At 46.2% G+C, this 16,783-nt stretch overlaps 5 protein-coding genes across 5 annotated transcripts; 3 read left to right on the top strand and 2 right to left on the bottom strand.

The window, feature by feature from the left end:
- Nucleotides 1-1,350: 1,350 nt before the first annotated feature.
- Nucleotides 1,351-6,066, top strand: N7466_003266 (putative GTPase activating protein (Tsc2); the record flags this gene model as incomplete). Its single annotated transcript, XM_057162663.1, has 1 exon — nt 1,351-6,066. One exon carries the CDS (start codon nt 1,351-1,353, stop codon nt 6,064-6,066), a length of 4,716 nt encoding a protein of 1,571 aa, XP_057023778.1.
- A 3,309-nt stretch (nt 6,067-9,375) lies between these two features.
- N7466_003267 (ankyrin repeat domain-containing protein) lies at nt 9,376-9,819 on the bottom strand (the record flags this gene model as incomplete). Its single annotated transcript, XM_057162664.1, has 1 exon — nt 9,376-9,819. One exon carries the CDS (start codon nt 9,817-9,819, stop codon nt 9,376-9,378), a length of 444 nt encoding a protein of 147 aa, XP_057023779.1.
- Nucleotides 9,820-12,784: 2,965 nt separating this feature from the next.
- On the bottom strand, nt 12,785-13,754 carry N7466_003268 (RTA1 domain-containing protein; the record flags this gene model as incomplete). Its single annotated transcript, XM_057162665.1, has 2 exons — nt 12,785-13,656; nt 13,733-13,754. 2 exons carry the CDS (start codon nt 13,752-13,754, stop codon nt 12,785-12,787), a joined length of 894 nt encoding a protein of 297 aa, XP_057023780.1.
- A 1,012-nt stretch (nt 13,755-14,766) lies between these two features.
- Nucleotides 14,767-15,520, top strand: N7466_003269 (uncharacterized protein; the record flags this gene model as incomplete). Its single annotated transcript, XM_057162666.1, has 3 exons — nt 14,767-14,899; nt 14,953-15,306; nt 15,354-15,520. The coding sequence occupies 3 exons, from the start codon at nt 14,767-14,769 to the stop codon at nt 15,518-15,520; spliced, it is 654 nt and encodes a 217-aa protein (XP_057023781.1).
- A 51-nt stretch (nt 15,521-15,571) lies between these two features.
- On the top strand, nt 15,572-16,252 carry N7466_003270 (uncharacterized protein; the record flags this gene model as incomplete). The annotated part of the gene is made up of 1 exon (XM_057162667.1): nt 15,572-16,252. One exon carries the CDS (start codon nt 15,572-15,574, stop codon nt 16,250-16,252), a length of 681 nt encoding a protein of 226 aa, XP_057023782.1.
- Between the last annotated feature and the right edge of the window lie 531 nt (nt 16,253-16,783).

A 16,783-nucleotide genomic window follows, 5' to 3' on the forward strand; every position in this document is an offset into this window, starting at 1 on the left:
TTCTTTTCCTGGGGTATAAGGCCCCTTTACCCGAAGGTTGATTGTATCTGCCCAAAGGTATTAAACTAGGTAAGTACCCAAGGGCAGCGAATATTTTGGTCCTGATGGGTTCTGTATAGTAGAAATTTCGAGGTGGTATCGGGGTTCAAACCCATGTCCCCGTGGTTTTAGAAAAATAGCCCCCACTATTTTTCTGTCCCTAAATAGGGAGTACTAGTTGGTGCTCTACTATTATACCACCCTACTACCGAAAATAAAATTGGCCCTTATTGATTTGTCGATTTGTTGTTTTTGGATGTTTTTGACATTGTTTAAATTCAAGATCATATGTAAGTAGAAAAATGAAATTGGTTTTTATTTGTTTAATATTTTTTATACTTAAGATCATCTTTAACCTAGGAAAAGAAGTCTGAGTTTACCTCAATTTGTTCAACACTCTTAACGGCGGCCTCGGGCCTTTATAAGGTATTTTTTATATACTACTATACCTAATAGTACTATCAGTACCCGGGGAATAACTGTAGCCTGCGGGTATCAATTGGTCTTTTGGCCAAGTTGGATAATCACCTGTCCCTGGGCTAGAGGTTCCTTAAGATTTTTAGATGTTTTTTTACATATTTTCAATTTAGGTTCAATGTTTTATTGGGAAAATGGTCTTTCCCCTGATTTTTTGCAAGTGGGATTGTTCGGATGATCGGATCGTCGGAGTGGCACCTAAGAAGTGGCACCCAGGATGTCAACGGATCACGGTCCACAGAACACGGGCCATACACAGGCCATTCACCGCCCGTCCCCCACTTGAGCTCCTTTTAGGCTGGAGTTTTTTTTGCCAAACCCACCGGGCGGTGAACATATATCGATGACCTATCAGGTGACTTAGGCTGGAATAACCTCATTCTCCCAAGGCAGTCTTTCACACCATCTGTTCCTGGGCCCCATTTTGCACATTCTCAAACATCTGACCTTGTGCGGCCCTGTTTTATTGCTCATATTTCACATTCAACCCTCGTACAGCTACTCAATTCCTTGTGGCTTGCTCCACCCGGGTCCCGCTCTCGCATCAACTCCCGAATCGTACTTTTGTCCCGACTCGTTTTGTGCCATCCCTTGTCCCTGAATGTACAGCGCATGCCTTTGAGAGCTACCCTTGTGGTGTATTGCTCCTTCTAAGCTATCGGGTCCAAGGTAACATTTCCTGCTGGGTCTTATTCCGTGACTCGCTCGTTCACATATTGGTTCTCCTGATCGCCTTACCTATGTCATACGACCCCAAACGCTGATTGTGTGACTTGATGGAACAGATTTACCTCCCAATTGCCAAAATAGCCTTCATTCACCGTCACAGGGCGGATGTCTTCCGACGATGCTCCATCTGTACCCCAACACAAACTTTCTTCAACTAGCTTTGCAGATGTGTTTAAAACGCTAGCCGTTGGTCGTCCGAAATCACACTCCCCCGTATCCATCCCGGAAAGCAACAGCGACTCAATATCACACCATCGACAAGTCCTTGGACTCGACCTCATGCATCGTGCCAGTGTTGTGTCCAGCTCCTCGGACACGCCGAGTGCTCCGGACATTGACAGTTCCCTCCGGAACTTGGCGCAGAGACAAAACCTCGTCCATGCTATCGAGGAGGCTGAATTAATATCAAAGTCTATTTCTTGGTTTACTCCAGAACAATCAGTGGGGCTGTGGGAGGCGGGGGAGTACTTGTTGCATCATGAATCTTCCGTCGATGCCCAAAAAAGTGGGGCCAAGCTTCTAGAAGCAGTTGCCAGTCGTCAGGATCTAAGCCCATCGGCCAGGCGCCTGATATTTGAATCAATTGCTTGCCCCACTGAAGCAGACGTTATTGCCTCGCGCGTTCAGTCACTGATCTCATTGTCGGATCATGGTCGGAAATTGGACTTCACGACCACTTCAATTCTTCATATTATCTCTTCTTGGATTGTCCCCCTCTATGGAGTTATCGCCACGACACGTTCCAAAGCGAAAAAAGGAAAGTCAGCACATCTAAATGGGACTGGGCACGAAGAGGCTGTCCTTGGCGATCTTTTGCAATTCGCTGTAGATCTGGTGACACTGCAACGCAAACCCCCGACGCAGGAAGAGATCGAATTGCTCCTCACGGAAACGTTCGCGGTTTGCAGAAAGACCAGTGTCGCAAATGACATCAAGAATGCTCTGTCCGTCTTTGATGCCGTCATCGTTTATGCGGATGTCCCTGACAAGAGTTTTGCCCCTCTGCTGGAAGTTCTTTGCAGCATCCACGCGTCTGTCAAGTCTCTCTCTGGACCTACTTCTCGGTCAGTGCGTAGCTTGGCCAAATCTAGAAGACAGGAGGAGATGCTCACTACTCTCCATGGCTTCATGAGAGAAAGTACTGACAATGACTCCTCCCGCAATATGAATGTCATTCGTGGAACCCTCTATGTCTTTTCTGACCTGGTTCATGCCTACGGTCAAGGTGGCATGCCTCAAATTCCGTTTGAGCAATTGATCGACTCACTTATGATCGTTGCTCAGAAGGATGACGGTAGAGTTGACGCCGATATTCTGGACTTGTGTCTGAATATTTTGGAGGGGGATTACACAAGCATCGCTCTAAGATGTGACTGGACAAGTTTCATTAGCCTTTTGGTTCTTTGCTCTCGAAGGGTCTTTCAAGAAACCGAAGATTCAATTGTATCGCCGACAAGCCCGCAGCAGACGCCTCCTAAGAGTACGCATGACGATATAAAATCGAACATTCTGGCAGACATTATCCAGATTGCTTCCGTTCTCGAATCACTCTGGGAGCAACTCAATCAAGAACAAAGACAACAGGCTGTCCGGTTTCTATCTAGAAGCCACCAGCATATTGAACCTTCTCAGTCCGAGCTAATCATCAATATGATGAGAGAAGATCAATCTTTCCGTCCCGCTGAGGGTGAAGTTTGGGTTCAACGTTCTCGGGACCTGATTGAACGTTTTATACAACCTCGAAAGCAGTCTTCTGATATTCGGATCATGGCTCTGGATACCTTGAAAGAATCTCTTTCTGGAAATGAACAGCTCATCTTTTCCGATGAACATGGCCTTTTGACCCTCCTTCTGCAAGACTTCTCAGCTGAACATGATCTGCTGTTTTTAGAGTCTCTCGTGTCTTTTTTAACTGAGCCCGCTATCCATATCAACGACGACGGCGTATTCAAGCGGCTGGTGGACACTTTGAGTTTGCCGATGAAACATGACCTCATCAAAGATGATCCCCGACAGACCTCCAGTTATGCGCCTTCATCACGCCGTACTTCCACAACGAGTGTGCTGGAGCTGACTTTGGCCAATGTATGCGCTGTGGGTCTTGTGAAAATGATGCTTCGTACTTTGAATTCCTCTGCTCCAAAGTCGGTCATTATCTATGAGTCCCTTCTACAAATCGCACAGTCTGCAGACCGCCCAACAGATTCTCGCCTCACCGTCTTGAAGCTGCTCTTCCGGCTCCGCTGTGATTCGGCTGGTTCTGTCTCTGTAGTATCGACCTCAGAGGGTGATTTCTTGATGAATGTTCTGGGTCGCAACATCGATGTCGGCTCGAAAACCAGAGGTCCCGGTGATAGCCCCTTGAGAGAAGCTCAACATGAGAACGTACCTCCCCTTCCCAGCAGCAAGTTGATCGGCAAAGATCTTCCAGCCTCGGTTTTGTCCAAGTCAGGTCCAGGTCGAGGCTCAATTTCTTCCCGCTCATTAAGGTTGACACCTCCCGTTTGGACTCATGCTTTGCCGCAAGTCCTTCCTGAGCAGCCACCTGGAGAATCCAGCCCATTGGTTTATGCGCACGCACAGACAGAGGCTCAGAGCCCTGACACTGAAGCCACCCCAGCACAAGTTGGTATCCTCAAAGTCAACATGTGGCTTGAAGTTGTGATCTCATTACTCCAACGGGAAACCGACTGGGATATTTACAGCTACGTTCTCACCCACCTTGGCCCTCAGCTTGGCAACAAGGAATTTTTTAAGAATTCAAGTCCTCAGATCAAGCTGCTGCGCAGTATTCTCTGCGACCAGGTTAAGAATGAGACTTTCCATGAGCCGCCTGGCCTTACTGGCCTGAAAAAGAGCGATGTCGCTGCTTGCATCTTTGATGCGCTAAGCATGCTCATCAGTTACCACGAGCATTTCGCGAAAAGTGAAGAAGATGATCTCGTCAGAGCTTTTATGGCTGGAATCATCGGGTCCTGGGGTGCCACATCTCGTGGCTGCATCCAGGCGCTTTCTCTTTGCTGTCACGAAATTCCAGCGTCTGTGACCAAGTCCTTGATGAGCATTCTCGACAGAATGTCTAAAGTGATCACTATGTCGAACTTGGCTGTTCATATACTGGAGTTCTTGGCCCTTCTTGCTCGCCTACCCGATGTCTACATCAACCTCCGTGAAGAAGAGATTCGTACTGTCTTTGGGATTTGTATTCGATTTTTGCAGACCTCGCGAGAACAGCGTTACAAAGCTGCTGAATCCCCCACTGCCCGTGGTGGTCCACAGCAAGTTCCATCAAGACTAAGTGCTGGCGCACGAGAAATCGCTACAGGCGTGGCAGAGGCAGCAGAGAATTCTTCGGCAGACGCCATGTCCAGCTATATCATGAGTCTCACCTATCATGTTATGATCTTCTGGTATATTTCTCTGAAGCTCCAGGACCGTTCGAAACATGTCAACTGGATCACCAGCCGACTTATTTTCCGTGACGAGCAAGGCAAGGAGGTTGTTGAAGAACAAAGCCAGGTGTTTATCGACTTGATGCAACGCGTCGCTTTCTCAGATTTGGGCGAGACTGTTCCATTTGAAACTTTCCCTCCCACTCCTGAGGACGGTCCAGTGTCCAAGAAGTCCTGGGTCTTAGGCTTGAGCATTGTCACCGTTGAGACTGCCGGCGTCTCTGGGCTGACCCAAATTTCGAAACGCCAGGCATCAGGCACAACATATCTCGTATACCAACAGCGAACGGCGCCTGTTCTACCTCACCAGGTTCCTCCGACGCCAGATGCACACTTACACTCGGACGATATGCGAACGGCAGTTCTTCCCAGTCATGTCATGCTTCAAATGACTACATCGGCATTCCCCACGCCAATGGTGATGCAGCCTATCCCCGTCCCCGAAGACGATATTACTCGGCGGGCGATTGCTAGCTTTGACCGAACCGACATTGTGGACGGACATCGGGTTGGAGTGGTTTATCTTGAGAATGGTCAAAGCAAGGAAGCCGAAATCCTTGCCAATACTGTTGGCTCTCCAGACTACGAACACTTCTTGTCCGGTCTAGGCACCAAAGTATCGCTTCGAAATGCCCAATTCAATACTCAGGGCCTTTATGCCGACACCGATGGCGAAGCTACTTATGCTTGGCGAGACAGGGTAACCGAAATCGTTTATCATGTTGCGACGATGATGCCCACTAATCTTGAGCACGATCCCGCTTGTATCAACAAAAAGCGCAACATTGGCAATAACTTCGTCACCATCGTTTTCAATCGATCCAACCTCCCTTTCAACTTTGAAACCATTCCATCCGAGTTCAACTCGATCAACATCGTGATCACGCCTTCTAGTCGTATCGCCTATGACGAGTCCGGTGCTGTTAAGGGAGAAACCGACCCGGATAAACTTTACTACAGTGTCCGGGTGATGAGCAAGCCCGGTTTCCCTGATGTCTCAGCCGCTGCCGCTCCCAAGGTCATCTCCGGCAAAAACCTGGCATCTTTTGTCCGCATCCTGGCTCTCAGTGCATCCGCTTTCTCGCTCGTGTGGAACAACAAAGGTGGCGAACATACCTCGTCTTGGCGAACTCGTCTCCGTGAAATCAAGAAGGTCCGCGAACGTGCTTTGAACGCACAGGCCCAGGGCTCCGCCGAAGCTGCTGAAGGGGCTTATCCGGGTCAACGCCGCAACACGAAGCCAAATATATTCTCAGAGGAACTTCCCACGCGAACTGCCCCAGTCCGATCAGATTTTGCCACAGAATGGGAAAGTGCTTCGGAGGGCAATATTCTCCAGAATTTGGATTTCTCTCGCTGGGGCCGCTAGTTGATTGACATCTTTCCCCCTTCTCCTGATTTTCGATCCCACCATACTACCCAACAAACATCGCCCCCCCCCCCCCCCCCTTCCCTTGTTCTTTCCCCTAGGAAAGACATTCAACATCACCCTCATTCTCTCTATTCTTCCTTCCTCTCCACCTTCAGATTCAAACATCTATGTTACGCAACCAACCATCCCAACTCAATCTCTCACAGGGAAAATAAAAAGAAGAAATGAAAAATAAAATAAACGACAGAACCCACTCCACGAACGACCCGACCCGATCCGACCCCACGTCACGAATTCATGTACATCTATTTGCTTCTTGTAATGCAACTCGGCAGCATTTGTGAATACCCCCATTGCCCCGAAAAGTTTTTGTTGGTTCCTGTGCTGTATGTTTTTCATGTTGCGCTTTTTTACCCCTTGAGGAAAAAACACCACTCTGAGCCCTTATGTTTGTCTTGTTCTTTCTTTTCGAAAATAAAAAAAAATATGTTTCCGTTTTTTTTTCTTTTCCTGATCTGGAGGCTAGGGCTCTTAGGAAGCAAATAGCAATCACAAAGCTACTATTCATGATGATACTTTCGTTTTATCCTCGTAGGAGGTAGCATTACATCAATTGATGCAAAAGATTCTGAAAACTCCCGCCAGTATTATTGCCCTGCAAGCACTTGAGCCCAACATTTGAATGGTTCCACCGAACTGATTATAATGTTCAGCTGGACCTACATAATAAACATCTTCTCAGAACACAAGGACCCTGAGGTCCCCCATGATCTTGGTGGGACGTGCACTAGTATAAACCAACACAAGTCTACAAATGAAAATCTACAAGGCAGCAAGAAAGATTCGGCGCAATGTTAGATTCCTATATATCAACAACCACAACCACAACCACAACCACAACCACAACCACAACCACAACCAACAGAAGCAAGTAACAAGCAAGTAACCAGAACAGTAACCAGACAATTCCCAAAACCAACCCATCCAAGCAAAGAAACCATCGAACACACAGCACAGCCACAAGAAAACGCGCCAACCGAACATTAAATTATAAGACTTATCGTGCACCCACATCAGAGTCAACAGGGAAAGGAATCAACAATATCTGCGCACTTCTATAATTCCCAACAGGCAGTCCACGAAGACAGAACATCGTCGTGCTCGCTTCCCGTCGCCTTGTCAACGAGAGAAACAATAGCGAAATAGGAGGAGCGGGCGGCCCAAGCCGGAAGAAGACTCGGACTGAACTATGTGCAAGGATCGTTTATGAAAGGTGTTTTTCGTTTTTTTTTGCTGTCGATTGAGCATGTTCTTGTGCGTTGTAGATGTGAATCAAGGTCGTTTCAAAATTGAAGCTTTGAGCATTTCTTTGCCGGCCACGCTGGAGTAGATCAAGGAAGCAGCTCTATCTCAGGCATGGACCATTGGGTGGGATGGAGGGCGGGGCGCTCATGTGGGCAATTTACATGATGACGCAGCCGCCGCCGGGGGAAGCTGGACGAGTGATGTTAGTACTCATGGATCTGCAGAGCGAGGTGTATTGGATGGCTTGGTTTGGCTGGTAGACTTACCCTTGAAAATGGCAGAGTTGCGGATCTGAGTAGAAGACATTGTGAAGAAGTTGGTTGCTGGAAGCGAAAAGATAGATTGGATTGTGGGATTGGAAGCGGATGGAGAAGAAAGTCTTAGGCGGAGAATCTTCGAGGTATTTATATTCAAGATCAAGATGCATATGGATTGGATATTTTGTGTCTGAGCTCTGGATTCGAGATTGCATAGCAAGGATGGTCACTGCGCATGCAGGTGGCGAACAACAATATGAGATTCGTCGAGGATAGCTTAGTATTGTTGTCGCCAGTGCAGGAGATTATTAGTATTGTTCTCCGTCACCAATTGATATTGTCTGAAACCGGGCATGAGTGGACTTAAATGGAGCCGATATCGCATACGCGTGTTATTTCTCAAGAGAACAATATCAAGGAACGCGAGGCTGTGGGGAGGTTTCTTTCTCTCGATGTCGTGGCGATGGGTGGCTCAAAGCGAAGACCTGATAAGCGAAGTTAGTTTGAGGAATAATACTAAGAGGTTCAAAAAAGGATGCGTTAGATGACCTTGAGGCCATGAGTGCTAGTAGGTAAGTGGAAAAGAAGTGGGGTTGATAATAAAGAAAGATTCAATGTTCACCGGGAGGTTGGGGCTTGATATTGTTCTCGAGAACAATACTACCAACATTTCAAGGTGCATAGTAGGCACGTGCGCTGGATGTTATTTCCAGTGTCATTGAGCAGCCGAATTCTCGGCTGTGAAAAAGAATTGAATATTCAGATATTCAGATATAGCTACAACATTATTCGAAACCAGATTTACGATAGAGTAGTCAAACCATGGCTACCTCCGCATGTAAGATTCATTCCGGTTCAAACGCTACAAACGCACGACGACAATATCGAATGTCATACATCCATGTGTTGTCAAATATCTACATACACGTGCAGTTTGTGGACATCTGGAATCTTGAACAAGAATTTAGTGATGATTTCCATGGAGATTCCTCCAACTGAACTGCAGAGCTCCATATACGTAATAAGTGTACAGCATGGATCGAAATCAGTTTCACCATTTGAACACAGAGATTCTTTCCCAAGGGCCCTCTTTCAAGCACGCTAAGCTATATATAGTTGGTTCTAGTTTCAAGGGGCTGAATTGTATTAAAAGATAGTTTCATGGGAACTAGATACGATAGATAACATGAAATACCATACCCATTAATACAACATGACGTCATTCTCCGGCTCGCTCATATGACTATACCCTTCTTGGCAACGATATTCGCTACATGTTCCATTCAAGCATTGGCATGCTTAAGCGTGTACAGACACGCTAAGGTTAGCCATCCATATTAGAGACAACAGAGATATTCTTTACACTCCAATTATATAAACAGATTACAATATATGGTTACTCTCGTATTTTAGATTATACCTTTTGTTCGGAACGGTAAAATTGAACCGGCAAGTAATGTAATGTTATGTATTATTGTTTTTGAACTAATCAGTCTGTCTAAAGGTCGAGAGATTTAAATGATCAAGAGCTTAATATTTAAAGTATAATAAAAACAGGTAGTAATATAAAACAATGAGGGATCTTTAACAGCTGTAAAGAATTATGTAAATATACTGCTTGGGAAACATAAATGGCCACAAGTAAACAAGGCGGGAGCAAACTACTTAATAAAAATATGAAGTATAATTCTTAATAAGTACAATGTATTACACATGTAAAGAGAAAACATTTGAAAAGTTGTGACTAGGACAAAAGAAAGAAACTTGAATCATTATCCCTTGGATCCGGTCGCCACTCAGCCGCACCAGCCTTTTCGAGAATTTTCACCACATCTTCAAATTGTTTGTCCCGCGCTACAGCTAGTGCAGTGCCATATTGCCCACGTTCGTTCAGGTTCGCACCGGCATTCATCAACAAAATCACTATCTCTGTGTTCCCATATTGAGCGGCTCCTAGTAATGCGCTACCACAATAGCCGCCAGCTGTGTTTACATCTGCGCCTCGATCTAGGAGCAACTGCACCAGCTGCACACTCGTGCGTTGAGAAGCTGCCTGAAGTGCGCAGCCATACCAGGAGAACCCTTTAGCATTAGGGTTTGCTCCTTGGTCTAGGAGTGCTATAGCTGTTTCCAAATTCTCCCGCTCAGAAGCCTCGTATAACTGACGGTCTAAAGATCGTTGATCCATGATTTTCTTCAAGAGTTGCCTGGAGGTTTTGTGATAGTAAATCCTGATTTTGACTTTTAAAAGATATTTTTCGTGTTAGTTCAGGAGAAGATCGAAGTCGATCGGGATATATAGCACTTACTGTACAGTTTTAGGATTATTTGAGTTTAGGGTGGGGATTTGAGAAAAATGGGAAAAGGGAAGCTTTTAAGATTTTACCTACTTTTGCTTCCCCGCAGCGGGGCATGGAAGGTGAACAGTAGTGCCGTACCTGTATTCCTAGTACTGTACTCCTTCTGTTTGCCTTATCTGCATGATCAAGGTTCTAGAAGCCCTTCAGACCATACCAGATTATTACTGATGCTATTTCTACGCTGTTTTTTACAGCCGTATGGGAATACTGCCAAGAGAGGGGTTCCAGGGTCGGTTAACTGTAATAGGTATAGCGCAGTTTCAAAGAGGCACTGAGAAAGAATCTCTGTGTGAAGGTGGTGAATCTGATTTCGATCCAAGCTGTACATTCCATTGATCATTTTGTAAATTTGAACCCAGGCATCTCGGCATAACAATACTGAAGCTTTCTCAAATCACAGTACACAATCGAACATTCCTTTCCGCGAATTCAAGTCAATAGAACTTTTGTATCTGTTCCCCTTGTGCTCAGTTGTTCTGGAATAATACTAGACTGATGAAGGATCTTTTGGAATGCAAAGATCTGTTCATGATACAGGCAGAGTTCCTTCATGATGTCACTACTGCCGGAATTATTGACCTGCCTCTTGCAACAGCGGTACTGTTGCTCTGCATAATGTAGGATATCATTTGGAGTCATCTCTTCACAGAAAGAGTTCCAGGATTTGGTGTAGAGAAACATTCTCATTTTCAAGAGATTCGACCTCATTTCGGTTGTTTCCCCCAAGATGAAAATCTTTTCTTGAGTGGAGATGGTACCGTCTGAAATCCTCTGTAACCTTTTCCACAGGTCATGACATTCGTATATAGCATCTCGAAGATGATCACGAATTGTAACCGCATATTGATCGTCAAATATAGCGGTTTTAATAAGTCTGTCCATCGACCCGTTCTCGTCCACCAATTCCGGTGGAGGAGGGTTGAGCTTACCACATGGGTCTCCAAACCATGAGAGCATAGGATCATTGGGTGCCAGGCTGCGCCCTTGGTTTTGTAGATTCTTCCATTCTGCTTCGTTAAGTCGATATATGTTGATATTTGGGTGTTGTTTTGGGCTTATATGCGCGACGGTCATAGAATTCAGAGTTTCTTGGCTGATGACAAGCGTGAAATCTCTGCAGTCAAATATGGCACGATAGGAACCTTCTCCATTTTCAAGGAGTCGTACTGTTCCGCCATCAGCAGATGCTAGAACAACAAGACCCCATTTGTCGATACAAGCTGCCGGCAAAGATGACACAGCTGCGATTGAAAGCAGAGCAGCTCGTGGATTTTGAATAAATTGTGTGCCACTCGATCTGGTTGTAACCGCTCTGTAGATCGGTAACCAAGAGCAACGCCCTTCTCCTCGTTGAGAATACCAAGTCTGACATGCTGGAAGGCACAGAGTTATGACCATCTCCCAGTCTTCCTGGTTTATAACAAAAACTTTTCGGAGTTTCAGATTTATTAACAAGGAACGGCCAACGAAGACCCCACGATCTTTTCCAAACCAAGCTATTGCTGTCTCTTTATTCTTCAGCCATCGATTCAACACCTTGATGGCTTCAGCTCCAATAGCTAGAGCTGATTTTGCAGCAAGCACCTCCATAGCTTTTTTTTGTATAATTATTCAACACCTTCAAATGTTTTGAGAGGTAATAGTGAATTGGTGAACATTTGAGATGAACGACGCTACATATACCGAGTCAACTGCCACATATCTTTATATACTACTAACTTCTATTCAATACGGGCATGGAGTTAATAGTTCCGTTGAAAATATCAGGAAGTGATATAATATTATCGTCATTTATAGTCACCAAACTGAGGTCTATCCTCGTAATTTGCGTGCAACCTAGGTAGAATGATCGTATATAGACGACAAGTTATTTGGTTCGGCCGCAAGAGGAAAAGATGGAGGTTACATGTATGGAGGAGTTATCTTAAGGCATCCCTTATATGATTAGGGAATTTGAATGGACCGGTCTGGATTCCTCAGGCAATAACCCGACAAAATCCATCTCGAAAATGTTTGGTTCCCAAAGATTGACTCCGATGCTTGTTTCTCCTCGGGGTTGAGTATTTGGACGCTAATCTAGGAACGGTTAGCTCAGGACCCTTTCCAAGCCAATAGACGTGAGCTATTATCATAAGTGGATCGGCTCCACCGACGTTATCCTAAAGCGGAAGTATTTTATGAGGTCATGAGCTTCGCTTCCACTGGCAGTTGAACCCTCGTTTAGAGTTCTTTATACACAAGTTTATCTGATATATTCCAAGGCCATTTGAAATCTGGATCTAGCTCTCTAAGCTACTGAAAAAGAATTTGGGATGGGCCTTCAAATGTTGTGGATGTGCACATATATGCATACACCTGTGATGTGTCCTGAGGTCGTTCACGAACACATCAATTAACTAATTGTACCATGATGTATCTTGATTCTCAATGACTATCAAGTGCTTGTGGTCCTGCCAATAAACTTCATACACACATCTGTCCCTCGTCCACCCAGCTTGAGGCTGTAAAGCCTCCCTTGATTCAATCATGCATGTGCAGAAAGTAAATAGCTCGTGTGCACATGTGGTATAAAAATCGCCCCTTGAGGTCCTCAAATTGATTTTTCGATACATACTCTCCAGGCGGATATCCAGTACCTGCATAGCCAATTGTTCAAGGGCCCCTTTCAAATGCTCCGTTGATGGATCTGGGGCAAGCGATATTAATATGGATAATATTAAAAGATATACATGTAGATTCAATCAATTGATGCACATGCGCACAACAATAATTACAGTAGCGGATTGGAAGTGCTCAAGTTGCCATACGCAAGTCATCATGCACACCCGTCTTCTCACCACGAACGCTCACTTTGGCTCCAAGGCAGCGACCAGGATGATAAACACCCAGCAGAAGAACCGCGAGCGCGATAGGCGCGAACTCAAGGCACGCAAAGAATACCTCGTTAGTCGACAGCTTTCCTCCCAGGCCTTCCGCCGTCTCCGCAAGACGAAAAATAGTCCTCAGATAGAGCATAACAGTAGCCACAGACAAAGCAAGGCAAAAGAGTCGATACCCGTGCTCCTTGATAGCCCTCCTCGCGCGGAACAAGAACGTCGCCAACAACACAACAAAAATGCTCAAAGCAAACACCTGGTAAGCGAGACCAGCGAGCAAAATATGGTTTGCCGTCGTCGCATCCTCTCTCTTGGACTCCATAACCCCAACCAGACACGCGCCCGCAATCTGAATAATCGTCGAGACCACATCGGAAGTAATGAAGAAGCTCAGAATAAACCTCGGTTTGAAGAACGAGTACTCATTGCCCAGTCGCGAGATCAGCGCCGAAAGAATCGTGTAGATTCCCGCAGCAAGGAATACCGGCGCAGTGACGATGAAGAAGTATTGCAGCACGAAGTAGATGAGATTGTAGGGGTCTTTTTCGGCGGATAGCGATCGCGCGATGTATCCGATGATTTCGAAAATTAGCCCTGTGGAAAATGTCATCCACCACCAGCTTCGTGTTGAGAAGTTTTGGATCGTGTGCGCAAGTAGGTGGACGAAGAACCATGCTGCGGCGAAGGCGGCCAGCCCGATCGAGGGCGTGTATCCGTAGATAATGATGCTGGTATCATTTTTGCCGTTTGGGTCGGGGAAATTGGGGTCGACGTAACCGAATGAACGGCCTGTTTGTTTGAAGAAAATTAGGATCGCGTTTCTCTCAATGTGCTGTTCGTTGTTCTGGAAGCTAGGTGGACATACCAATTATGGTTGGCGTAGTCATTTGCAACGCGACATGTACTGTCTTTTGCACTGTACGGCAAAATTTGTATTATGGAGTGATAACCCCTGGATGCGTCGAAATTTCCACGGTTGGGAATAGAGTGGTTTATGTACCGTCGGTAAATCTCACGCCAAGTTGATTTATGGATATTTATCGTAGGTGGCGTTGCTCGAAGCTCTAACCGAGGTGTGCAGGCTTGTGGAGACTGGAGAATGTCCGTGCGACGGCATTTTCATTCGTTGTTCTCGTCACCTGCTCCACTATATAGCCTTGGAAGTTCCATATCAAAAGCTCGATCGATCCGTGATCACCAATCATAGCTCATAAACGTTGTATTTCATCCGCAGCTCTTGTAGATGTGGGGATTGCAGCTCCACGTGGGCGACTTTATCGTAAGCACCAGATTCGTCATCATCACGGAAGCCGACTTAAGTAAATACTAGTAACCATTTGTGGGCCGTGTGTAGTAGCTGAGTGAGTAGTAAATACTTGGTAGCAGGTCTAGTTGACCCAATTTTTATTGATAGCAACTTTTTTGTGATATCAGAATTGTCGTGGTGGACGCGTGGAAGTTGACTGCACGCTAATGCTGCTGACTCATCCACCATACCGAAGTGTCTTACTATGCACATGTAAGTTGCCTTGTCAATATACTACCTTCTATTGTCGCTTCTTTTACGTGTGTTGAACACTTGCTCGCAAATGCTAAGAGCGCTCAGAAGTTTCACTACACATCGACATGGCAGACCCGGATCGTCTTTATCGATAAAATGTCGAGGTAAGAAAGGAAAGGGGTATGGCGCACCGCGCAAAGGCATGCTTTCAGTTTCTGATTCTTCAAATAGGCGCACCCATTACTCAAGAGGAACTTTTCGCTTACACCAATGGCCATTTCCTTGCCAACGAATAATACCAGCTGAGCAGACGATATTTCCGATTCGACGTGAATGAGCTTTGCAAAGCTGCTGCAGCCGTCGGCGGAAGGTCCAGTCAGGTTACAGCTATTGACAAAATGGAAGGAGGTTTCAGCAAGGCTTTCTTGATGAGAAAAGAAAATGGATCCGAAGTCATAGCAAAAATTCCGTGCCGCATTGCTGGCCCACCTACTTTGACAACAGCTGGTGAAGTCGGTGCTCTTGAATACAGTACGTTGTATTGGTATCATTCTACTTCCAGTGTCTGATACCTTGTGAAACAGTCAGAAAACACACGAGCATTCCTGTCCCTCGTGTTCATTCCTGGTCTACGAACAACTCGAATGCTGTCGGTGCGGAATATATCATCATGGAGAAAGCTGCCGGTGTTCCACTGTTTCAGGTTTGGGGTACTATGACCGAATTTGATCAGCTGCAGTTGATCAGAAACTTGACCCGGATCGAGGCTCAATTATCAGCTATTCGTTTTCCTGCTTATGGAGGACTGTATCTTCGAACAGATATAGAGCAGCCAAACAAGCCCCTTGACGATGAACTTGATCCATCTTTCTGTATTGGACCTTCCTGTGACCGAATGTACAATCCTGATCCGAGTCTGGACTTTGATAAGGGACCTTGTAAGTCCTCTGCGTACTCTGACATTTCATATACTAACTGCTCATAGGGTACTCGATCTCAACCCTCGGACTTTCTATTGCAAAGCGCGAATTGCTACGAATATCAAACAACCGCCCGCAAGATCACGCACCCTTTTATAAAGGAGATATCGAAGAACAAACCAACCTCTTACAAGCAACAGAAACCGTCATGAAACTATTAGACTCGAACTAAATATTAAAAGGGCAAGCTTCCCAGCCAACTCTATGGCACACCGATCTTCACATGGGAAACATCTTCGTCGACCCTGACGAGCGCTCAAGAAAAGTATCCCTCATCGATCTCCAGTCAATTTCAGTCCTCCCCGCATTCCTCCAAGCCCAATGGCCCATCTTCCTCAAACCCCCGCACAACTACGATTACGAGAAGGGGATACATGCAGTGAAACCGCACGACGATTTCGACACCCTAGACCCGGACGACAAGACCCTCGCAATGCGCGAATGGACCCAAGCAAAGTTAACAAAAGCCTACGAGATCTCAACCCTGCTCGAGAACAAACCAGCGCACAGAGCCACGAACATACCCCGCATCTTCCGCGAGATATTCCTTCGATGCGGCGAAGTCTCCCAAATAGGCGTCCTGCCTCTTCGTGCATGCTTGATAGAACTCTTCCAGAATTGGTCGGAGCTTGGATTTTCTAGCGAATGCCCTTTATCTTTTACGCAGGCGCAGATTGAGGCGCACGATCGGCAATTCGTAGCGTATCAGGCTTGGTATGGGGTTCGGGCTCTTGCGCGGGAATGCCTTGGCACTGATGCGGAAGGATGGGTCGCGCCGGGATTGGACGTGGGTGAGAAGAGGGCGCAGAATGAGGAGTTGTTGACTATGTATGTTGAGAGCGTTGCTGGGGAGAAATCTGCGGATCAGGCGAGGGCCATGTGGCCTTTTCCGGTTAAGGCATAGTCGACTTGTCAGAAAGGAAGACTGCGGGCTTGACACGTGCTGCTGTGGCTGTAGGCGAGCACAATTATGCATGTGGCGGAGTTGGTGGTCGAGGCTGATTTAGCTGCCTTGAGCGTGACGCGAGGTATAAGGGAATGAGCATTAAGAACGCTTGAGTGCGACGTAAATAGAGACCGAAGCCCAGTAGGTGCAGTGTCATCTATACTGTTCTATCTGATACGAGTGAGTAGCCGCTGTAATATTGAATGCAGGACTTATTCCCATTCTTCTCTTTCTCTGTCTCGATACAACAATTCACCTTGAGGTCCGCCGTTTACAGCATACATTTTCCGCTTCTTCCTCTACATAGAAACCGTTATGGATGAAAGCGCCTTAGGAGGATGAAAAAAACCTCTGCAAGAGATCACCTGCAGGCCGGGCGAACTTGAGATGGCAGGGCTACTTATACTAGCTGGAGTGGGAAATAGAGCAAGAGAGTTGTGGAACAAGTTGTGTTTTTGATCGCGCGGCAAAACCGACCGCATGCAGTAA

Source organism: Penicillium verhagenii (assembly GCF_028828195.1).
Source record: "Penicillium verhagenii strain IBT 33310 chromosome Unknown utg000004l_segment0_segment0, whole genome shotgun sequence".
NCBI lineage: Eukaryota > Fungi > Ascomycota > Eurotiomycetes > Eurotiales > Aspergillaceae > Penicillium > Penicillium verhagenii.